Source organism: Amblyraja radiata, chromosome 1 (assembly GCF_010909765.2).
Source record: "Amblyraja radiata isolate CabotCenter1 chromosome 1, sAmbRad1.1.pri, whole genome shotgun sequence".
Classification (NCBI taxonomy): domain Eukaryota; kingdom Metazoa; phylum Chordata; class Chondrichthyes; order Rajiformes; family Rajidae; genus Amblyraja; species Amblyraja radiata.
Genome location: NC_045956.1, coordinates 45,193,690 through 45,219,337, shown reverse-complemented (window position 1 = coordinate 45,219,337; position 25,648 = coordinate 45,193,690). Strand labels below are relative to the sequence as shown.

General features: G+C 42.6%; 1 protein-coding gene across 3 annotated transcripts in view; it reads left to right on the top strand.

Annotated features, from left to right (window-relative positions):
- Positions 1-25,648, top strand: part of jade1 (jade family PHD finger 1) — a 135,138-nt gene that overhangs the window by 63,429 nt on the left and 46,061 nt on the right. For all 3 annotated transcript variants that reach the window (XM_033020792.1, XM_033020800.1, XM_033020783.1), the window contains exons 2-5: positions 1,104-1,181; positions 3,943-4,028; positions 8,160-8,317; positions 24,882-25,072. In XM_033020792.1, coding sequence (XP_032876683.1) covers positions 1,130-1,181; positions 3,943-4,028; positions 8,160-8,317; positions 24,882-25,072 — 487 coding nt within the window. In that variant the 5' untranslated portion in view covers positions 1,104-1,129. The remainder of the gene's footprint in view (positions 1-1,103; positions 1,182-3,942; positions 4,029-8,159; positions 8,318-24,881; positions 25,073-25,648) is intronic.

The window sequence follows — 25,648 nt, the reverse complement described above, 5'->3', positions numbered from 1 at the left end:
GAGTGATTTTAGGAGGAAAATCTGACTGTTGTGAATTAGAAAGATAAAATTATCCGTAATGCAGCTGCACATAGTCGTTATCAGGGGCAGAATCCAAATTGTAAAGCGTTATGTGTGAACTATGAAGAATAATGAATTCACACCTCATTCACTGTGCAGGAATAATCCTACCAGATTCTGCACCCCAGATTTAATTTCTACAGTGTTCTACCTAGAGCAGTAAGCAGCTGAGGGAGTGGCAAATGTCATAGCCATACAGTATGGAAATAGGCTCTTTGGCCCAACCCGCCCATGCTAACCAAGATGCCCCATTTTAGATACCCCCAGGTTGTTGGAATTGAGGCACTAGCACTACCTGCTGTGCCATTGTGCTGTCTTTTGAGAAGAAGCGAGAAAATTGGAGGTGAAAATGTTTCCTAGACATTCATTGTTTGAATTACTCAAGTACGTAGCTTGGTACAGCATTTTTTTTGCTGCTAGAATGTATACATCATAAAGAAGCAGCTGTATTTTTGTTTTAATCACGGAATGTCATGAAGTTGGGTTGTTGATCAGGCTCTTGCACTGTTTTAGTGACAATATTAGACTGTCTACCAAACTGTGTTTTAATTACTAAGCAGTTTCCATGTAAACATGAGTATTCATGGGCCACTTACAGAGTGGGGCTTGTTGCAAAATGTTCTCACTGCTATTTTAGCAGAGGTCTTCGACCATTTAATTTAAATAATTTATTGTTTGCTATTATTGTATAAAGGGTGGATTGGCAGACCACTGGTATTCTTCATCATCCAGAAGCAATTTGTTTTATTTTTCTGTTTATTGATGTTCTATTACATAAAGATCTGAAGCTGTGGCCCCTGACTATGCACTCCATTACGTTTATCTGACCTATGCGCACAGGCAACGTTTCCATTATGACATTCGGCCAACTTCATTGCTGAAAGTGCAAGCTTTTTGACTTGTGGAAGTCCAGGCTGACCTGATGGAAGAAAGAGAACAAATGGTGTTTGCGGCATTTAAACCAATTTGCTTCCCTCTTTTACAATGTGGACTAATGTTGGTTAATTGGCCCTTGGCACTAACTCTGATCTGTTTCTTAACAGCCTTTGTGCCAGAAATAGAGAAGACCATGAAAAGAAACCGGCTTCCGAGCAGCAGTGATGATTCTGATGACAATGACAGTGAGTGTTTTGCTAGCTTACAGTGAAAGTGATCTAGCCTCCGGGTTGTATCAAGCTCAGCATTTAAGACAAGTGACACAGAAGAGTAACCACTGAAGTAATTCAATCCTTGGCACTTGGTCTGAAGCTCCTGAATAGTCATGCGCATTAGGCTTGCATATCTCTCAGTCACAGGAATCTGATGGTGGATATCTGATGAGATCTGGCATTCACTGAAAACATTAAACAGCTCCCTCACTGGGTCAGTGGACAGGTAGTACCGACCCATGAAGAGCAGAAAGGTTACAGATCGTATCCCTATGCTGCATAGATTTCAGCTAAGGTAGTTCACGGGGTTCTAAACCTGACTTGTTTGCTTGGCAGAGGGAAGGCGTTCCAAGACTAGATTGTGATCTGCTAGATTTGAGTGCACCTGGATTTCTGACAACTGGCATTGTCCTTGCATATACGGCTGCTTTTGAAATGGCTGCAGTTTGTGGAACCGTATGCCCAGACCTCGGGAAAACGAGAGAAAAAAAATTACAAAATAATGATCGTGTTAATAATTATCGGGTGAAGGAAATGTTAGTTGGAAACATTTATATTTGCTCACTTTTCCTTCTTATTTCCTCTGACCCAATCGCCTGCATAACCACATCATGTTATGAACTATCCCTGACGTTGATACGTGAGGGTCTGTTTTATCAATTTGAGTTCTGAACTGCAGTGTCATCTGACGGGAGTGTGCAAATCATACATGTCAGAGCATAGGTCAGTAGGCCCCGTGGAATTTTCCATCCATTCTCACCTTTAGTTGCTAAACATTCCTAGTTTTCTTTTGCCACAATTCGCAGTGTGTTCCGATGAATCAACTCATCTGTAAGAGGGCATGCTTCTCATTTAACCATGTTATCTTTTAATCGGTTCAGCTGTGTTTTTGAAGTTGGTTTTCATTTTCTTTATTTGTGTAACAAAGCTGCAATGATCTTTGGTTTTGAGACTTTCATGTGTTGTTTGCTTGCCCTTTGCCCCCGTAGGAACTAAATGAAAGCAACCATTTGTGTGAGTTTCATCATGTTAAAGTTGCAATTAACATCTAACATAAAGGTGTAAAAGGATTGGATGGTTTGCGCACGGCTGTGCATATTCCCACTCATTACAAATTGTAATTGTAGTGCTGTTTTGTATTAATCTGATTAATTATGGATCTGTATCAGGTGACTGATCATTATGTTTGATGTTCTCATGACACCCAGTGATTCAACTCTGCTCCCTTTAAAAGGTAATAGGATTTATAGTTGTATTTGGTTCTTTGGCACTTTCTGCAGTTCAAGCCCCCTAACCCTCTCCTCTGAGGGACACAGTGGAGAAATGTAAACATATGTGGTCTGTCCTGCAGTTTTCTCTCCCATCCTGTCCAGCTTCATTGTCTTCTCAACCCATCTTACAATCCTTTTGTAAAAAAAAACCCAAAGTGCCAAAGGAACTCGGCGAGTCAGGCAGCATCCGTGGATGAAAACAGAGAGACGATGTTTCGGGTGGGGCCTCTTCTTCAGAAAGATGGAGTTGAGTGGACATGGCTGGTAAAGAGAGGTGAGGGGAAGGGGTGGGGCAAAAACTGGCAAGTGATAGGTGGACGCTGGTGAGGAGCAGGGTGTTTGGGCAGGCAGCTGGGGACAGTAATAAAGGTTAGAGGTGAAGTGGAGACAAAAGTATGCCAGATAAGGAAAAAAGAGGAGTGAAATGCAAAACCTGAAGCTCTTAAAGATAGCGGAGTCAAGGGATATGGGGAGAAGGCAGGAACGGCGTACTGTTGTGGATGATCAGCCATGTTCACATTGAATGGCGGTGCTGGCTCGAAGGGCCGAATGGCCTCCTCCTGCACCTATTGTCTATTGAGAAACAATGGTGGAAGGGATTAAGTGGAGTTGGGGGGAGGGGAATAAAAAGTAAATGGGCAACTTGGAGTGGGGAGGGGTAGCAGATCAGCAGAACTCGGATGGAGAAAAAAACGGGGTAAAAAAACGGAGGTAGCAGAAAGATGTGTGAGGGGGGAAGGGAAGACAAAGCAGTGGACGAGAAGGGTGAGCTGAAATGGGTTGGTTACCTGTAATTGTGCCATTTAATGTTCATGCCATTGGGTTGTACGCTACCCACATGGAATATGAGGTGATGTTCTTTCAGTTTGCATGTGGAATCATTCTGGCAGAGGATAAAAAGATTGAATGGGAAGGGAAGTCACGTCATTTCATAAGTGATAGGAGCAGAATTAGGACGTTTGGCTCATCAATTCAATCATGGCTGATTTATCTCTCCCTCCTAACCCCATTCTCCTGCCTTCTCCTTATAACCCCTGACACCCATTGATTAAAATCATTGATAGTCAATTTCTCTCTTCCATTGAGGTATCCATTCATCCTGTTTAAGTGCACAAAACACCACAAAACAAATTAACTGTTATTTGACAACTCTTCCAAGGAATTCAAACCAGAAATCTTCAAATGTGATATATGGGATTTTGAAGTGGTTTGGGACACATCTTTAGTATATGAAACTATTTAGTGTAAATGTTCTTTTCACGAGAAGGAAAAATGATCAAAGACAGCACATCATTCACTAATGAGACTTTACTGCTCATCCATAAAAGCAGAACGTTCCAGACAGGTTAAATGCTGTTTCTGATTAGATTTGTTGCATGACAAATTGCCCTACCACAAAAGATCACTTGTCCGATTCATGACTGATCAGAAGAGAACAAAAATGCTGTTCATTCATTTTTTAGGTCATTCAACTTCCTGGTCGCAGCATTCCAGATCGCAACACAGAAGAAGCTCAACCTCCAGGCACAAAGATCGAAAACCATCCGAGGTATTGTTCTGCTCATGAGTCTACAAAAAATGTTTTCCCCCATTTTCCTTTCCTGATGATGCTTGTCTTCTTATAAGCATTTGTGACCACCTAACCAGTGGCTAACTTTTGGTTCTGTTCTACATGAGCTCTGGCCATCAGTGTTCAGAGATAGGAGGCCATTAAAGCTGATCGTAGCCACACATACAACCTTCCAGCAGTGGTCACTTCAAGGTGACCAGAATAACGAATTTCTGAAAGAAAGAAGGCTGTGCAAAAAAACAGGACATTAGTGCAAAAACATGATTAGATAAAACAAGTCTATGGTGTTGTGCAGGAGGTGGGCCATCGTGTTCTTTTCATGAACCCATCGTCAAGACCATCGGTTTGATGTAGGGTGAAGAATGAATCATACTGGCTGTGAAGTAAAATCAAGGTCCAGTTTGAACCGATATTCAAACATACCTGTGGTTGAGCTTTTGAGTCACAAACGCAAGGCATAAACGCATGTCCTCAAGATTTACTCTTGGTCAATATATTAAAAATCAGGCGTATACTTTTCAGCCTTCAAGAGTCAATATAATCTGACAATTTAATAACTTCCCAGCTGTTATCAGGCAACTGAACCGTCCTCTCACCAGCTAGAGAGCAGTCCTTACCGCCCATCTACCTCATTGGAGACCTTTAATCAGACTTTATAAACTTTATCTTGCACTAAACGTTATATCCTTTATCCTGTAAATGTACACTGGATGGGTTGATTGTAATCATGTATAGTCATTTTGCTGACTGGATAGCACACAACAAAAAAGCTTTTCACTGTAGGAAGGAATTGCAGATGCTGGTTTAAACCAAAGATAGACACAAAATGCTGGAGTAACTCAGCGGGACACTCTGAAGAAGGGTTTCAACCCGAAACATCACCCATTCCTTCTCTCCAGAGATGCTGCCTGTCCTGCTGAGTTACTCCAGCATTTTGTGCCTATCTAAGCTTTTCTCTGTACCTTGGTACGTGACAATAATAAACTAAACTAAACTGAAATAACAGTTTATGAGAATTGACTCTGTACGTTTTTGTTGGAAATTTGTCCCTTTGGAGAGCTGTGAGACTGGTTATTATCAACAATACTTCCAGGGTGGCACAGTGGCGCAGAAGTAGAGTTGCTGCCTTACAGTGCCGGAGACCAGGGTTCGATCCCGACTACGGGTGCTGGCTGTACGGAGTTTGTACGTTCTTCCCGTGTCCCCCGTCTGTTTTCTCTGGGATCTTCGGTTTCCTCTCACACTCCAAAGACGTACAGGTTTGTAGGTTAATTGGTTTGGTTTAAGTGTAAATTGTCCCTAATGTGTGTAGGATAGTGTTGGTGTGCGGAGATCGCTGGTCGGCGCGAACTCAGTGGGCCGCGCTGTATCTCTAAACTAACCTAAACTAAACTGAATGTTTAAGAAAGAGCTGTAGCTGGAAAAATCTAAGGTAGACAAAAATGCTGAGAAACTCAGCGGGTGAGGCAGCATCTATGGAACGAAGGAATAGGTGACGTCAGACTGAAGAAGGGTCTTGACCCGAAACGTCACCTGTTCCTTCGCTCCATAGATGCTGCCTCACCCGCTGAGTGCCTCCAGCATTTTTGTCTACCTTCTAAACTAAACGTGCTCAAATGTGTTTAAGCACTTTATTACATCCCTTTTCTATTTTTCAAAACCTAATTTTCAGCTGTCACGAAAGAGAAGTGGATTGTGCTACTTAATAAACTAAAGCGCAAGTTATTGTAAGATCAGTTAAGCTTACTCAAAACAGATCAATGATCAATTAAGCTTGTTTTTTACAGATGAATTATTTCCCCTCTAGGAAGGAAAATATGCCGACTAGCATATCATTCAATACCAATCATTATTAATCCTGCTTAGGTGATTTGTTTTGCAGGGAGGAAGTTGAGGGTTTGTTTACTATTTCAATCTTTGCACACAGTTTTATATCTTACAATTATCTATGCGTGTTATGTAATAATAATCTGTCTGCAAGCAACTGGTACAATTCCAAAAATGGCTGGTTTCTCACTGTCCATGCTCGCCCAAGGATCTGTCCTTGTCCCTATTCTTTGCTTCATCTGCGCAACATTGGATCAATCTCCACGTGTTTACTGTCAGCACTCGGCTTCACTTCTCCAGCACATTTTTTGTCCTAGTTGTCACTTGCCTGTCTGCCTTAGGTTACTGCATTAGTCTCAACTTAGAGTCATACAGCATGGAAACAGGCCCTTCGGCCCGACTCTGCCATGCCGACCAAGATGCCCCATCTACGCTAGTCGCACCATCCCGTGTTTAGTCGACTGAACCTCCTTCAGCTAAGAGTTCTAACTTTGTTACCCTGTCTGGCCTGCGTGTGATTCCACTTTTCGCCAATGTGGATGTTTGATAGCTGTTCTTTACAATATCCTGGGGGCAATTACTGCTGAATAATAACTTAGCCTTGCCAGCGATGTTGTGTTCAATGGACTAGTAAAACTCAGGAAGACTTAAAGCTGGTGTTTCAAGAATTTGCTGTAACATTATGTACTTCCTGCAAAAGAATTGTGTCCTATTTCAGACTGAGTTACAAACTCTATTGAATTCCATCACATTTTCCCTCCAGGCTAAAGTGATAACAGATTTTTAATTGCCTTGAGACTGGATTTATTCCCTTCTGTTGTCAAAGTAGTCCAGTTAACCTATTGGATTGAACCATTGTTGGTGCAAATAAAATCTGTATTTTAAATTTAGGGTATTTTTATTGCACAGTCAACATAATTTAGTTTGGAGCAACAAACAATCTGTAGGAGGAACCAAGTGGTTCCTTGATCCCTCTAGAAGCGGTGGGTGGGCATGCGGGGGGGGGGGTTAGGTCAGGCAATTGTTAATCTTGCGGGTCAGAACCCTGCATCAGAACTTACTGGAAATAGACACACAATGCTGGAGTAACTCAGCGGGACAGGCATCACCTCTGGAGAGAAGGAATGGGTGACGTTTCGGGTCGAGACCCTTCTTTAGCCTCAATCCATAAACAGAACTGTGCTGCAGAACCATTGTTTCTGCCTGCTCCTGTCCCACTTAATTCATTTCCCATACTTTAAAAAAAATCAGATTTCTCGGAACTTGCTGGCATTGCCATCCCAGTAAATTGGAGGGGGACATGGCATATGACTCAGTAAAGAGTTTGTTATATTATGGCCAGAAAAAATCTCCGTCAACTTCTCGCAGCAGAAACGGTAATTTTACAGACAAATGGAGGTTGTTAAGTTAAGTTTGTAAAATCAACCACATATACCATGAGTTTGATTGACGGTGAAATTACATGGTCATCTCCGCTTTGGCCGGCTACGGTGTTATCCTCGTGTTGTCATGATAGTTAGGGGTTGTTGAGTTTATTTAGCTTCCTATTATACTAGTGCATTTTTAATGTGGCAATTCATTGTTGTTAAACATTGTCATTGTTTAGCCAATGTTTCCTTGATACTAACCTAACAGCAGTACTCCATCTATTTGTGTCTTTTTTTGTAAACCAGCATCTGCAGTTCCTGGATTTACTAACTAATGCGGATTTGGTATTTTTGCCCTATTTTCAAGGCCGTTAAAACCGTGCAAGAGTGGGGTGAGATACCCTATTGAAAATTGTCAGTGGAGCTTTTCTGATTACTTAGAATGAGCACTGTGGTACTTGTCCAATACAAAGCAAACAAATAATCGATCCCTTTATAGATTCCTGCCCCAAATTAAATTAACTTATTTTAGGCAGTGCTGGCTGCCAGATTGCAGTCTTCAAAAGAAACTGATTACATCCTGATAGTAATCACCCTGCCACCTTTGCTGAAAATTGGCTTTTTTTGGATCAAAATTCATTGAGGGGTGGACGGTGTGTGCTCAATCGTATCTAGAATACCTGATATATTTAATTAGTCTGAAGCATTATCTGCTAAAGTACATCACTAATGTACTTTTGAAGAAGTGATCAACATGCTGGAGTGGTTAAACATTGATTTGTGTACAATGTGACATGGTGTTTGGGTGGTTTAGGCTTCAATGGCTTTGTTGCAATGTGTGATAATAAAATCACCTGATTACCAGAGAATTTAGGAATTATCAGCACCGCAGACTAATTTGTGCTTTGCATTTCAGGTTTACAGAACCGACTTGATAACGGCCATGAAGCTGCATGATTCGCACCAGCTGAGTTCTGATGAATATTATATTCTGGCTGATTCGTGGAGACAGGAATGGGAGAAAGGAGTTCAAGTACCTGTTAGCCCTGACTCAGTGCCACAAGCAAGTGTCAGGTATTTGAGAAGAGAAATGTTGCCATAACATTGGTTGGTTTCATGTTCTTAATTGAAGCCATGTGGTACTTAATGATTGTTCCTCAATTCAGGCTGTTTTTGGGTTTGGCACGGACCATTCATTGTTGTTGTGTGGATGGGAAGTGTCGGAGGTCGGTGGCCACAGGCACGAGTCCTTCTGTATTACATTTAATCTGGGAGCCTGGCGGCTACTCTGAGGAAACTGCAGTGGTCATCAAACATGAGAGATTCCATCTGCTGGATTCTTTGACCACCAGGTCACTCATAGATGTTTATATAAATACACCACCAGAAATGTTATGCTGTAGCCAGAATACCAACATGAATAGTTTTGTAGAGTTTATTATATGAAAGGGATGAGTGATGTTCTTCTCAGTGACACCCATTGTTGCACAGTGGGGCAACTAGTTGAGTTGCTGACTCGCGTCACCAGAGACCTGGGTTCGATCCTGACTGAGGGTGCTGTCTATGTGGAGTTTGCAAGTTCTCCCTGTGACTGTATGGGTTTCCTCCCACATCCCAAAATCGTGTGGGTTGGTAAGTTAATATTCTACTGAGGGGAAAAAGACCCCCTAATATATAGGGAGTGGAAGAGAAAGTGGGATAACATAGAACTAATGAGAGTGGTCAATGGTTGGTGTTGACTCATTGGGCGAAAGGACCTGTATCCGGGCTGCATCTCTAATCTAAACTAATTTAAATGGTCCAACTGAAAGAGCTCCCCTCTTTTACCATTGTTAATTGATTGTGACTAATATAAATGAGGGGAAAAAAAAGTGAAGTCCATCCTTTCCAGGAGCAAAAGCAAAATGATTGGATATCTTGATTTGGGCCCTAGCCACCTCATTAGGAATCTTTACTGAGTGACATATAATGTGCTCATTACCACTGCCACCAGCAATTCCTCCCAGATTAGGAAAACAATGCAATTTGAAAGGCTAAAGTGCAGTTTTTCTCTAACTGAGATAATCAGTGCAGAGGTGAAAAACGGCACATCAGAAGCCCTGTTTTTAGTCTTGCAAACTCTGGTTCGAATCGTTATGGGAATTTTCAAATATAAACTCCCTTGTATAGTTATTTCCCGCATTTCCAGCATTGTTGTGATTAATACGTACTGGGGGGGTTTGGCGATACCTTATCTTAAATGTGAACATCTCTGATACTTTGTGAAATTTTAGAAGTGTAAAAAATATAGATATTACGCCGCTTCTCTACTCAATCACTGCTCAGAATTTTGAGCCACAACAATAACCTGCTGAAGGAATTCAACAGGTCTAGCAGCATCTGCGGAGGGAAATGTCCTGTTCCAAAGTGATGACCATCCACGGATACGGTCTGACCTGCTGAGTGCCTCTGGCAGTTTATTCTTTGTTCAAGGTTCCAGAATCTGCAGCCTCTTGTATCAGCACTCAGAATAAATTGAGCCATGCAGGGAAGATTTGCACTGAATATAGGATCTCTGATATAAAGTCCCATAACATCCTGAAGCCGCAGACTCCGATAGGAAACTCTATGCCGCGGAGTGTGTTTCACCGTCCCGACGTCGGAGTTTACATCATCCTGACGAGAGGGCCTGTACATCGAGGGCCATCTGTAGCGGGGGGGTCTGTGGCCCTGACCACGGGTGAACGGGGAGGACTGGCTGAACTTTGTTGCCTTCGACCACAGTGAAGAATGCTGTGGTGGATGTTTGTGTTAAATTTTATTGTGTATTTTGTGTTCTTTTAAGTATCGCTGCTGGCAAATTCATTTCACTGCATGTAGTGTGTATGTGACAAATAAAATTGACTTTGACTTTAAAAAAACCTATAATTCTGATCTTGGGTGTAAACTGCAGTAAGTGTAGCAAAGCGTAGTGTGTTATCAGGTGCTCAGGCTGCCTAAGATAACAGACGGCAGGTTCATCTTGAAGGTAAGCTGCTTCAATTGCTGTTCGCTCCTGGGAATTGGACAGCATTGCAAAGGTTGCAATTATAGCTATTCCCTTGTTACCTCAGTTGCAAATGTTTGCACAATTCAGAGTGACGTGTCAGATTACCAAGAGTCATTCGCAGGTCAAGCAAGAATAGGAAGGTATGATCAGTGCACAGATTTGTTCTTCTGTACCATACCATGTATTCAGATTCAGATTCAACTTTAATTGTCATTGTCAGTGTACAGTACAGAGACAACGAAATGCAGTTAGCATCTCCCTGGAAGAGCGACATAGAATGATTTCAATAAATAAATCTATTTATATGCGTACAGTCATAGTGTTTTTCCTGTGGGAGGAGTGTCCGGGGGGAGGGTGATTGGCAGTTACCGAGGTACATTGTTGAGTAGTGTGACAGCCGCAGGGAAGAAGCTGGTCCGGCAACGGAGAGACCTGTAGCGCCTCCCGGATGGTAGGAGGGTAAACAGTCCATGGTTGGGGTGAGAGCAGTCCTTGGCGATGCTGAGCACCCTTCGCTGACAACGCTTGCTTTGGACAGACTCAATGGAGGGGAGTGAGGAACCGGTGATGCGTTGGGCAATTTTCACCACCCTCTGCAGTGCTTTCCGGTCGGAGACAGAGCAGTTGCCATACCATACTGTGATGCAGTTGGTAAGGATGCTCTCGATGGTGCAGCGGTTGCGGTGTATGTTTGGCCATAAATAATTTATCTAGCTCACATTGTTTTGGTGGGATTTGAGTTTAAAATCTGTGTGTTGCACGTTAGGCAGCATAATTTTTATCTGCTTTAGCACCTGTTGAAGTTCTTGTGTATCTTTTTCCACTTGTTTTACCTGGATGCGGATCTACGACCCTGTCAGGTTGCTGTTTTGACACCAGGTTCCTAGGTTACGAGGCATATTTACCAGCTAGCCTTCACAGAAAGTCATTCCATGCTGTGGTTGCACTGGATAGTCATACAGATCTATCTTTATGCTAATGCTGTTACCATCATGTTAACATTTCAGTATGATTGCTAGCCATTTGCTTTCCATTGTCCAGCTCAGTCCATGTATTTCCCCATTGAACCAGGGCATATCCAACGAGGTCATCCTTTCTTACTGCCACGCCATTCATTCTGATCTTCCCAAGCATCTGTCATTGCCCTATTTTTCTCACCCACATACTGGCTCTTGGTAGAATCGTAGTCATAGTCATACAGCATGGAACCAGGCCCTTCGGCCCAATGTACCTACACCGACCACCAAGCACCATCTAACCTAGTCCTACCTGCCTGCTTTTAGCCCATATTTCTCGAAACCTATCCATGTACCTGTCTAAATGTTTCTTAAACGTTACCTGCTTCAGTAGTACCTGCCTCAGTGGTACCTGCCTCAACTACTTCCTCCAGCAACTTGTTCCATACACCCTTTTGTGTGTAAATTTTTTTTTCCCTACTCTATGCAAACAACTCTGTGCGGTTAACCAATTTATTCCTCTCCTGATTTTCTACACCTCTATAAGATCACCCCTCATCATCCTGTGCGCCAAGGAATAAAGCCCTCGATTCCTGATGGTAACACCATCTGCAGATAAGGTGTACGTAGACTAGTGACCTCTATTGTAGCGTCTCTTGCACTTTTATGTGCATCTGTGAAGTTGTCATATTTTTCAATATCCAACTTTTCAGATTTCCAAAACTATATGCACTTGTCAGTTTCGTTTTCCCCTTCAACTGAGCCAGATTTCCTCAGCATTGTTTTCAGTCATAAACTGAACTTCCAACCTCCATTCCTCCTTTACTGAATTACTTCCACCTACTCTATGCCCCCCCCCCCCCCCCCCCACAATCAGGCTCCAAACTCTTCCTCTAACTGAGGCTTGGCATGGATCTCCTCAACTTTAACTCACTTTTTCTTTTAGCTTTTCCATCAGCTGCCTTGGCCTCAAACTACTTGTCATTGGCCCAAATATTTGGCCTCTTTTACTCTTCCTTCCTCCTTTAAGATCCTCTGTAATTATCACCTATTTTACCAACCTTTTGTCCATCCCTCCGAATACCAACCCCTGATTTAGTGTCTGTTTATTCTTTGGGTGGCATTTTTGCAATGAGGTACATTAAGCAAACAATTTAATGTAATTAATTTTTTTAGGGATCAGCTTTGGCAGCTAATTTGTGCACAGTGCGCTCTTGAAAAAGATTAAATGATTAATTAGCTGATTAATTGTCAGTTGATCAGGCTGATTTTCATGCTATTAGATTTGGAGGGAATGAAGACCCAAGCAATGGGACGATATGATTGTGAAAGCTTTTAGATCAGATCAGATCAGATATATCCCAGTACACTCTGGGAACCTAGAGAGGAAATTGCAGGAGCCTTCGTTGAGATTTATGAGTGGTTAAATACAGGCAAGGTGCTGGAAGACTGGAGGGAGGCAAATGTTGTGCCTCTTTTCATGAAGGCTGCAGGAAAAAGGCTGGAATGTGCAGGCTGGTAAGCTTAACATCTGTGATCAGAAAGTTACTAGAGAGTATTCTGAAGGATAGGATGTGCATGCATTTAGATGGATAAGGGCTTATTAGGGTTAGTCAACATGGTTTTGTATGTGGGAGGTCGTGTTTCACGAGTTATTTTGAACATGTAACCAAAAAGGTTGTTGAAGGCAGTGCTGTAGACCAGTGGTTCTCAAATAGGGGTACGAGTAGCCCTGGGGGTACGTGAAGGCACTCCAGGGGGTACGTGAGATTTTTGCGCTGGTTAGGGGGTACTTGGCTGAAAAAATATTTCACAGGGTGTACATCACTGAAAAAAGGTTGAGAACCACTGCTGTAGACGTTGTATACATGGGATTTAGTGAGGCATTTGACAAGGTTCTGCATGATAGGTTGGATCCCATGGAGATCAAGGAGAGAGCTGAATGGATAGAAAATTGACTTCATGGAAGGAAGCAGAGGGTGATGGTTGCTTTTCGGACTGGAGGCCTGTGATTAGTGATGTGTCTCGGGGTTCGGTGCCGGGCCCGTTATTGTTTGTTCATCTATGACAATGATTTGGATTGAAGGTACATGGCATGGTTAGCAAGTTTGCAGATGACACAAAAGTAGGTGGTATTGTAGATAGTGAAGATGGTTGTCAAAAAATGCAGCATGATCTTGATCAGTTGGGCACGTGGGCTGAGGAAAGGTTGATGTGATTTAATACAGAGAAATGTGAGGTGTTGCATTTTGGGAGCACTAGCATGTGCAGAGCCTACACTGAAAGGTAGGGCTCTGAAGATGGTTAAAGCGCAGAGGGATCTAGGAGTATATAGGTACATAGAATGTTGGAAGTGGCATCATAGGTAGATAGGGTGGCCAAAAAGGCTTTTGACACATTGGCCTTCATCAGTCAGAGCATTGAATATAGATGCTGCATGTTCCGCTGAGTTACTCAAACTTTTTGTGTCTATTTTCTTTGAATGTAAAGTTGGGCGGTTATGTTACATTGTATAAGACATTCGTGAGGCTGCATTTAGAGTATTGTGTTCATCGGGCCGTCCGTAGCGGCGACTGCGGAGGGTTCATGGCCCCAACCACGGTGAACAAAGGAGGAAGATTGACTGAACATATTGCCTTCCATCACAGTGAAGAATGTTGACTCCATTATGGTGGATGTTTATGTTAAATTCTATTGTGTATTTTGCTAGTTTTGATTGTATGGCTGCATGGTAACTCATTTCACTGTACCTTAATTGGTGCGTGTGACAAATAAATGTCAATTTGAACATGAACCATGTTATAGGAAGGATGTTGTCAAGCTGGAAAGGGTACAGAGAAGATTTACAAGGATGTTGCCAGGACTCAAGGGTCTGAGCAAAAGGGTGAGGTTGAGCAGGCGGGGACTCTATTCCTTGGAGTGCAGGAGGATGAGGGGTGATCTTAGAGGTGTGTAAAATCATGAGAGGAATAGATCGGATTGGCGCATGATATCTCTTGTCCAGAGTAGGGGAATCGAGAACCAGCGAATATAGGTTTAAGGTGAGGGGGGGAAAGATTTAATAGGAATACGAGGGGTAACATCTTCACATACAGGCTGGTAGGTTTATGGAATGAGCTGCCAGAGGAGGTAGTTGAGGCAGGTACTATCGCAACATTTAAGAAACATTTAGATATAGATAGGTACGTGGATAGGACAGGTCTAGACGGATTTGGGCCAAACGCAAGCAGATGGGATGAGTGTAGATGGGACATGTTGGCCGGTGTGGGCATGTTGGGCCGAAGAGCCTGTATCCATACCTCTATGACTCTTATCTATTTATCTGGACTGCAGTTTGGTATCATATTCAAAACTTGCCATCTGAAACATTGCATTTGTTGACTTGGCATCTAGCAAATGCTGGAGTGACAGTTGGATCCATAAGGTTTTGATTTATTTGGTTAAGCTGACCTCAGAGTGAATAGAAACGAGCAAGAGGAAAACAAGGCAAATTCTATTGCCAAAGTGTGCAGTGGATGCTTCTGAAAATAATGTAAGGGTACAGGTCAAACTCTAGTCTTGTTGGAACATTCATCTTTGGGGAACTCCTTCCTTGGAATTTAAAATACCTTTGTATTGTCACCATTAAGTTTATAGCCAGTGATGGAAATAAAATGTTAATCTAGTTTGGAAATGTAATCTATTCTATTAATAGTACCCAATATTTTTAATGTCGGTTGAATTTAAAGGTTAGATTCCATATTAGACCCTTCCAAAGTTTCAGAAGGACAACTTGGATACCTGTTTTTGTAGTGCTCCCCTCCAACAAACAAAAATGTTAAAAATAATCTATATTTTTATCTTGACCCTGGTAATATATATTGCTGTATTGAATAACCGCATCAGAAATTGGAGTCATTTCAAAAGCAATAGCTGCCCGCAAATTTAGTTCTGGTTTTCCTTGCTTTTGGAAGTATGTCATCAAACTGGAGAGTGCATAAAAGATAAGAACATTTAATATAATGTTACTGGGTCTGGAAGGTTTAGACTATGAGAGGTTGGGTAGATGTTTTTAGCCGGTAGCATAGGAGGCTGAGGAGAGACCTTATCAAAGTTTCAAAAATCATAAGGTGGCCTAGTTAAGGTGAATAACCATAGTCTTTTCTCCAGGGTAGAAGTGTAAAAGACTAGACGGCATAGATTTAAAGTAAGATTGAAAAGGTGGCTGAGGGACAACTTTTTCATACGGGGGTGGTGCGTATATGTAACGAGCTGCCAGAAGAAGTGATAGAGGCGGAACATGTAAAGATACTTGGACAGGGGCATGGATGGGAAAGGATATGGGCCAGGCACTGGTAATTGGATTGAGCTTGGTTAATCAACCTGGTTGGCGTGGACAAGTTGAGCTGAAGCGCCTGTTTTAGACAATAGACAATAGGTGCAGGAGTAGGCCATTCGGCCCTTCGAGCCAGCACCGCCATTCAATGTGATCATGGCTGATCATCCACAATCAGTACCCCGTTCCAGCCTTCTCCCCATATCCCCTGACTCTGCTATTTTTAAGAGCCCTATCTAGTTCTCTCTTGAAGGCATCCAGAGAACCTGCATCCACCGCCCTCTGAGGCAGAGAATTCCACAGACTCACCACTCTCTGTGAGAAAAAGTGTTTCCTCGTCTCTGTTCTAAATGGCTTACTCCTTATTCTTAAACTGTGGCCCCTAGTTCTGGACTCCCCCAACATCGGGAACATGTTTCCTGCCTCTAGCATGTCCAAGCCCTTAACAATCTAGTCTGTTTCAATGAGATCTCCTCTCATCCTTCTAAACTCCAGAGTACAAGTCCAGCTGCTCCATTCTCTCAGCATATGACAGTCCCGCCATCCCGGGAATTAACCTTGTAAACCTACGCTGCACTCCCTCAATAGCAAGAATGTCCTTCCTCAAATTAGGGGACCAAAACTGCACACAATACTCCAGGTGTGGTCTCACTAGGGCTCTGTACAACTGCAGAAGGACTTCTTTGCTCCAATATTCGATTCCTCTTGTTATAAAGGCCAACATGCCATTCGCTTTCTTCACTGCCTGCTGTACCTGCATGCTTACTTTCATAGACTGATGTACAAGAACCCCCAGATCCTGTTGTACTTCCCCTTTTCCCAACTTGACGCCATTTAGATAGTAATCTGCCTTCCTGTTTTTGCTACCAAAGTGGATAACCTCACATTTATCCGCATTAAACTTCATCTGCCATGCATCTGCCCACTCCCCCAACCTGTCCAAGTCACCCTGCATTCTCATAGCATCCTCCTCACAGTTCACACTGCCACCCAGCTTTGTGTCATCTGCAAATATGCTAATGTTACTTTGAATTCCTTCATCCAAATCATTGATGTATATTGTAAATAGCTGCGGTCCCAGCACCGAGCCTTGCGGTACCCCACTAGTCACTGCCTGCCATTCTGAAAGGGACCCGTTAATCCCTACTCTTTGTTTCCTGTCTGCCAACCACTTCTCTATCCATGCCAGCACTCTACCCCCAATACCATGTGCCCTAATTTTGCCCACTAATCTCCTATGTGGGACCTTATCAAATGCTTTCTCAAAGTCCAGGTACACCACATCCACTGGCTCTCCCTTGTCCATTTTCCTAGTTACATCCTCAAAAAATTCCAGAAGATTAGTCGAGCATGATTTCCCCTTCTTAAATCTATGCTGACTCGGACCGATCCTGTTACTTTTCTGTTTGCTACCAAGACCTCATAAATGAATGAGTGAATGAATAAATTTATTGGCCAAGTATTCACATACAAGGAATTTGCTTTGGTGCTCCACCCGCAAGTGACATACAGTGACAGTTAGGAATGATACATAAAACATTAAACATTAATAATAAAACATTATCGATTAAACATGTGAATTAAAAAAAATACCAGAGCAAAAAGAGGCTACAGATTTTTGGTTATTGAGTAGAGCTACTACTCGTGGAATAAATTTTTTTTAATGTCTGACTGTGGCAGCTTTGAGAGTCCGGAGTCGCCTTCCAGAGGGAAGTGATTCAAAGAGTTTGTGGCCAGGGTGATAGAGGTTAGAGATGATCTTACCCGCTCACTTCCTGGACCTTGCAGTGTACAGTTCATCAATCTACATCCTCTTCATCATCTACATCCTCCCCCTTGGTCAGATACTCCGCCACTTCAACCTGGACTTCCACTGTTACGCTGATGACACCCAGATCTACCTCGGCACCAAATCCCCCCACAACCCCCCCCTCTCCCATATCAACTCCTGTTTGTCAGCTATTAAAAACCTGGATGCAACATAATTTCCTCAAACTCAACAGCGATAAGACAGAATTCCTCCTCATAGGCTCCAAAGCCACACTCAGCAAAATCAATAACCCCACTCTCACCATCGACGGCACCACTGTCTCCCCATCTCCCCAGGCCCGCAACCTTGGCGTGATCTTTGATTCCACCCTCTCCCTTGAGCCTCACATCCGCCATGTCATTAAAACCTCCTTCTTTCATCTCCGCAACATCGCCAAACTCAGACCCTCTCTCACACCTCCCGCTGCTGAAAGACTCATCTATGCCTTCATCTCCTCCCGACTGGACTACTGCAACTCACTTCTCCTTGGCATCAGCTCCACCTACATCAACCGACTCCAACTGGTCCAGGACGCAGCCGCCCGACTCATCACCCACACCAAATCCTGGCATCACATCACTCCAGTCCTCAAACAACTTCACTGGCTTCCCATCTCCCACCGGATCAACTACAAAATCCTGATCCTCACCTACAAAGCCCTCCACCATCTGGCCCCCCATATCTCACTGACCTCCTCTCCCCCTACCCACCCTCACGGTCCCTCAGATCCACATCAGCCGGTCTCCTCTCCATCCACAAGTCCAACCTCCGCAGTTTTGGGGACAGAGCCTTCTCCAGGGCAGCTCCCAGGCTCTGGAACTCCCTCCCCCAACTGATCTGCAATTCCGTGTCCCTCACCATCTTCCAGTCCCGCCTCAAGACCCATCTCTTCACCTCTGCCTATCCTTAGCCCCACGTCCCCCTCCCTTTTCATCTGTGCATTAATTGCCTCATATTGTGTTTTGTATTGAATTCTGTCTTTACTTTGTGTACTAGTCATGTCTCTACTATTTATTTCATTCCCCTTACATGTTTTTCCTCTACCTGCTAAATTTTTGTAAGGTGTCCTTGAGACTCTTGAAAGGCGCCCATAAATAAAATTTATTATTATTATTATTATTATCAATGGAGGGAAGGTTGCAGCCAATAACCTTCTCCGCTGATCGGACGATTCGCTGCAGCCTCCAGGTGTCGTGCTTTGGTGGCTGAGCCAAACCAGTCCATGATGGAGAAGGTGAGGACAGACTCTACGATGGCCGTATAGAATTGGACCATCATTGCCTGTGGCAGATTGTGCTTCCTCAGCTGCCGCAGGAAGTACATCATCTGTTGTGCCTTTTTGACTGGAGTCGATGGTGGCTCCCCCCATTTAAGGTCCTTGAAGATGATGGTTCCCAGGAACTTAAAAGACTCCACAGATGTGACTGTGGTGTTGTTGATGGTGAGTGGGGTGAGAGGAGGGGGAGCTCTCCTAAAGTCTACAATCAGTTCCACTGTCTTGAGAGCATTGAGCTCCAGGCTTTTGCGATGGCACCAGGACGCCAGCTGTGTCACTTCCTGTCTGTAGGCAGATTTCTCCCCATCCTGGATTAGTCCAATCAGGGTTGTCATCTGCAAACTTGATAAAGTGATGAACCCTACCAGCAAACACTCGGCGATGACACAGGCTAAATACCCGATGCCAGTTAGACAATTTGAAAGGAAGTTAGTGTGTTAATTAATTTATGGTGTGGCTTTCTTGTGGCTTCTGCCAGTCAATGTGGAGATGATCACTTGGCATGTCACTTTTAGTGCCTGAGAGAGTGCACTGAAACATTTGATAGATGCCTGTAAATTGCATGTTCAAAGTCTAGGGATAATATGCCAGGCAACTTATGAAGTTTAGTCATTGGACAGAGTTTGCATATGGCATTTAATAATAAGAAATAAATGTAGATAACTAAATCATTATGCATTTTCTTTTTTAATGACTCGTAGATTCAAGCAGATTTAACAGGGCTTGGATTTGGGTAACACTATTCGGGCCCACCACCGGTTTTCTGGCACTTTTCTTCCAGAGCCTTTCTAGATTATCTGTTTTGCCAGACCAACAGAGATCATGACCTCCGAGCGTAGTCTAATGGACTGCCTAGGCTGCTGGAGGACCGAGATACCGGCCTGGATATGGAGATGGATCTGCCGGCTCTGGCTGGGCGGGCATTCAAGAGCCCTGGCAGCAGGGGACAATTTCGACCCATTAATCAGCCATGGAAGTCGGCTGTGGGTGCCGATCTGCCGACCCTGGCCGGGCCAGAGTTCTAGAGCTCCAGCTGCAGGGGGCAAATTCAACCCGCCAATCGGCCGCAGATGTTCCAATAAGGTCAAGATCGGTCGCTTCACCCAGCCGAGGCGCCACTTTTTTGGGGCTACCTACTGGGGGTGATTTCAAGTGCACTCTCATAATTCTGTCTGGATTAAATGAGGTCCACCACCAGTTGTCAGAAAATTGGTGGTGGACCTATTTCTGCAGTTCCTTGCGTCTCCTGCCTTAGATTCATACAGCATGAAAACAGGCCCTTCGGCCCAATTCGTCCATGCCAACATGATGCCCCATGCAAAATCGGTGATGGACGTGTACCAGTGTGCCACTACTGCTTCCTACATAGGGATATAGAGTGGTACAGCTTTGAAAGGCCCTTCGACCCAACATGTCCCAGTTACACTAGTAGCACTTGCCCACGTTTGGCCCATATCCCTCTAAACCTGTCCTATCCATGTACCTGTCTAACTGCTTCATAAATGTTGGGGTAGTCCCTGCCTCGACTACTTCTGGCAGCTTGTTCCATACCCCCACCACCCTTTGTGTGAAAAAGTTATCCTTCAGATTCCTGGTAAATTTTTTTTTTCCCATCACTTTAACCTATGTCCTCGATTCACCTCCTCTGGGCAAGAGACTCTGTGCATTTCTCTCATGATTTTATACACCTCTACAAGACCACCCCACATCCTCGCCCCGCTCCAAGGAATAGAGTCGCAGCCCTCTCCCTATAGCTCAGACCTCCAGTGCTGGCAACATCCTCGTAAATCTTCTCCGTACCCTTTCCAGCTTGACACCATCTTTCCAATAACATGATGCCCAGAACAGAACACAATATTCTAAATGTGGCCTCGCCAACGTCTTATACAACTGTAACATGACCTCACAACTTCTTTTCTCAGTACTCTGACAGATGTGACTACCATCACATGCTAGTCTCCCTCTCTCACTTGTGAGCGTTGTTAAGCACTAGATTTGACACCGACTGGGGTACAGAGCTAGCAGAACTCGTAACCAATATTTTCTCTCATTGGAAGATTCATTTTGGTAATTTATTTTCAATTTGTGCTTTAAAACTTTAAGGACATTATAAAAAAATAAATTAAAAAAAAAGTTCTCCACGCTCAGAACTCAGTTTCACCCGATGATTTTGTAATGATGACGAGACGGAGTATATAAAGGAGAGAGAGAGACAGCTCAGCAGCATAGCATCACGACACCCCCTGGTTATCAGACTCTTGAATGGACCTCTCGTATGTTGGAGATGAGCTTACTGAGCAACCAATCTAACTGATTGAAGCCCTTGTATTTTTTTTTGCCTGCACTTCCTCTGCAGATAGCTGTAACACTATTCTGCACTTTGTTTTCTCTTTTGCTCTACTTAATGTACTCGTGTATGGAACAGTTTGCCTGGATAACATGTAAAACAAAGATTTTCACTATATCTCGTTATACGTGGCAATAATAACCAAGCTCCAAAACTTTACGCTTTATAATATGATAATGGTTGGGGTTTTGTCCTTTGTGTGTCTCAGTTGCCCAGTGGAACTGGTATGGTTCTCCCAGCGCACACGCACACATACACACACTCGCACAGCCCCTCCTTCCCATCTTCCTTCGCTGCTTGCAGTAAGAGCGAGTTCAACGTGGTTAATTGCAGGAAATAATCCAAGACCGAGGGTGCCTTAGTCCCTTTTTCCTATTAATTTATTTATATTCACTACACAGTTTCATTTCTAATAAAAATGGGAACCGTCTTAAAGTGAGAGTTAGCAGGTTCAAGTGAATTGCACGGATCTTGCGTGCATGAGAAAATGAGCCACGGTAGATTTTAAGACATGAATCTTCTGACCAGGCGAGGTGATTACTACTGATGAGCCCACCTACAAATTAACTGAGATAGAGGTTTCATAAGTTTGAAACCTCCCCCACTTGGTGCAAGTATGTGGCTGTACTCTCATGGAATGTTATGTTGCCTTGGGTGCTGTCATATTCAGCTTCCCTGTGGTGAGCCCAGTTATGCAGCCTGCCTGTGTTCAGCATTTGTCAACAAGCCTAGACAAATGTCCTTATTAAGACTTTATTGTGGAGCAACTTAGTCCAAGAGCTAGATTTAGCCAGGTAACAAAGAATAAGTCAAAAAAATGCAGTCATTTAGAACTGCTGTTGATTTCTCAGTAATAAGGGCCATTTGTAAACCACGTATTAAGTTACTACAGTTCCAGAAATTATTCGGAATCTGATTTATTTTGAGCATCCCATTTACATGTATTTGCATCGGGCAGAAAAAAAATGGTGGTGCACTTAACCACCAAAATGGTGATAATTTGAATTAAAATGATGCACAACCATCGAGTTTGAAAATAGTTGCAAATAGTGGACGGGGGTCTTGGCTAAGTTCATTCTTCAGATAGTGAAACAATGACACAAGTTATTCTCGAGGTCACATTGCTAACAATAGTGGAATAATTCAACCGCTATCCTTGTTAAGTGAATTAAATTGGCCTTTTTCATTAGTTACCAGAATATAGACCTTGCACAACAGGAGGTATCCTAAATGAAATGATATCTGATGTAATAATAATAATAATACATTTTATTTATGCGCGCCTTTCAAGAGTCTCAAGGACACCTTACAAAAATTTAGCAAGTAGAGGAAAAACATGTAAGCGGAATGAAATAAATAGTAGAGAGATGACTAGTACACAAATTAAAGACAGAATTCAATTCAAAACACAATATGAGGCAATTCAAGCACAGATGAAAAGGGAGGGGGACGTGGGGCTAAGGAGGTGAAGAGATGGGTCTTGAGGCGGGACTGGAAGATGGAAGATGGAAGATGTACTGTTATTAGACCCCAGGTGGCCTATATTCGAGATACTATGTGTACTATGGGCTTGCTACTAGCCTCTGGAGACTTTAACAGAGATAGTAAATTGTAGTTCCAGGCCCATTGCTTGTCTCAGTTACTCTAGTTGCCTGGCATCCCTTTCCACCAAGTCTATCGTACAGATGTATAATCTCTTTATGGATCAACATAATTCCTTTACAGCACCAAAGGAAATCTTTTGAAGGAATTGTCCAATTTGTCCCAGTCTCTTGCTCATTCTGCATAGTCTTGTATAAGGTAGACACAAAATGCTGGAGTAACTCAGCGAGACGGGCAGCATTTCTGGAGAGAAGAATGGGTGATGATTCGTGTGGAGACCCTTCTTCAGACTGATGTCAGGGGAGTGGGCGGTACAGAGATAAGATGTATTTGGAGACAGTAAGACTGGTGGGACGAAGGGGGAGGGGATGGTGAGAGAGGGAAAGCAGGGCCTACTTGAAGTTAGAGTAATCAATGTGCATACTCCTGGGGTGTAAGCTACCCAAGCAAAAGATGAGGTGCTGTTCCTCCAATTGTATAACTTGCCTTTTCACGTATTTACCCAATTATTCTCTGAAAGCTGCCATTAAATTTTGTTCTGCCTCCCTTGAAGGCTGTACATACCGTTTCAAACTAAGATGCCCAGTTTAAAAATATTCTAAACCTTACAATATGTAAATTTATACATATGTCACCTGTATAGATCCTTACTAGATGTTTTACTTTGTAAGTTGAGATATCTGGTGACAATACTGCCCATAGCTACTAATATTTTTACCTCCGGGGAATTGGATTGAAGTTGCTCACTGCCCACCTGACTTTCATAAACCATCCTTGCCTTGAAACACTTAATTCATCCCAGGATTTATTGCCACACTCTCTTTAATTGCTTACTTATAGACCCGAGACCTTGCACAGCAAAAATAAATCATGCTAATTGTACATTACATTTTGGCTTTTCTTTTTAACCCTGATGGCAACTTTAACCTGTTTTACTTTTGCACATTAATGGCTCTAGAATGTTTTGATTTCCTCCCCCCACAACCCTTTAGAATGGTTTTCACTTACAATCCACTTGGGGATTTGGTGCAAAAGAATCACATTAATGCGATATTGAGGGAGTGTTGCGCTGTCGAAGGTATCTTTTTTCTGGATAAGATATTAAATCTAAAAGCTGTCTCTTGTCTCCAATGGATATCAAAAAACCATAACATGATTGGTAGAGGGTAGCTTTTCCCTGGTGATTATTTCCCTGCATTTTTTAATATTTGTTGAATATATTTATTTCTTTTTTTGTACAAATGTATCTATTATTTCATTTTTTTGCTTTGATCCGATGTTCTCTGTGGCATAAATAAAATACTTGGCCTGTGGGGTTTATTGGACCGGGGGGGCGGGGCGGGGTGGGTTCTATCAGAGACATGTTAGGTCGTCTTTTTGTGCTGTTCCCTGTTAAGTTAGAATTTGTATGGATACAGGAAACATTATGGGGTTTTTTTAAAAAATCACTTTTTTTCTGATGCTCATTGCTTTTCTGATGCTCACTGCTTAGGAGAGATAACATTGTTTTCTGCCATAATATGATCAATATGTGATGCCGAGGAGTTGATCTGCTCAGTGTGTAAAACTTGTGTAGCTTCCACAGAATGGAATGGATGTTAACTCAAATGGAACTTATTAAGTTTATCCCTTAAGTAAAAAAGAATTATATGCACATGAAATTTAGTTTAATGTACGGTTATTTCATGTCATAATTGTCACACGTCATAGCAATTAGAATATGACCTGCATCCTGACTTTTTTCTATGTTGATCTTAGCTGAAGCATTCACTACTCTTTCCATTTTGGATTCTGATTACATTGGTGTGTTGCTGGCATTTCCTGTTTTTAATTCAGTAACTTGCATGGCTGTGGTTTAGTGAATGTTCACCAGAAACAAGCTGACTACTTCTTTTGAATAGTTTTTCTTAATATCCATCGTAAAACTGCAGACTTCAATTTATGTTTAATAGTGCTAGATGTAGAGGAAACTAAAGCATGCACTAGTCTTCTCTCCTGTGGTTTATAATGACCTAAAATTGTCCACAAAGTGATATTGGACACCTTCCCCAGACTAATTACTGCCTGATTTCTGAACTGTTATTCTAATATTTGAACAAAAATGCAGGAACCACCAGAGTACACCCTAATGAGGTATTTGGAAACCAGTGAACAGAATTTGTTCAGTTAAAGCTCCACAGGACATCTTAGAAACATCATGTTTTCTGAGTCTTTGAATGTTTTTTAGCTTTCCTGTTGAGGATTGGTGCAATGGAACTCCACACATGGGAACAGACAGCATATAACTTTTTTTTGCTTTTACAGAGCAACTGATGAAAAGAATAAAGCGGTGATATTTTCTAGACCAAGGAAGTATATTCACTCTTCGGGATCTGAGCCACCAGAACTTGGCTATGTGGACATCCGCACACTTGCTGACAGTGTGTGTCGCTATGACCTAGATGATATGGATGTGGCCTGGCTTGAACTGCTAAATGAAGAATTCAGAGGAATGGGTATGTCTTTAATGTGCCTAATGTAAATGGATCTTGTCTCCCGTACAGCTGTATTTAAGAGCCTCTTTTACAGGAGCTTTATAAACCAGTATGTGAATGTGAGTCTTTCGCAACAACCCATAGTGATTTATAGTGGTTGATGTATTTTGGCGTGCAGTCACAGGTTAATGTAGGAATCCTAGCAGTCAGCCCAGCTCAATACAATGTGCTAACAGACCAAGTCATCTATTTTTATAACTGCTGCTGGTTGAGGTATGAGTGTGGTACTGAACACCAGGAGAATACCCCCTGCTTATTTCGGAATGGTGCTACGAATAAATCTCACTTTGACTGTAATTTACCTCACTCTATCATATTAACTTAATATCCTTCCTCTGCTGGGAGCAAAGATGGGATTATCAATGACACAGTGACTGCACTTCTAAATTAGATCATTGGTCATTATATGCTTGGGAATGTTGTGAAGCATGCAAGTTTATATGGTTATGAGTTTCCATTAAAATATACTCTTAACATCCTCAACTTTGAATTGAATTTGGGTTAATATCTTAGCATAATAATATGCAAGTGACACTG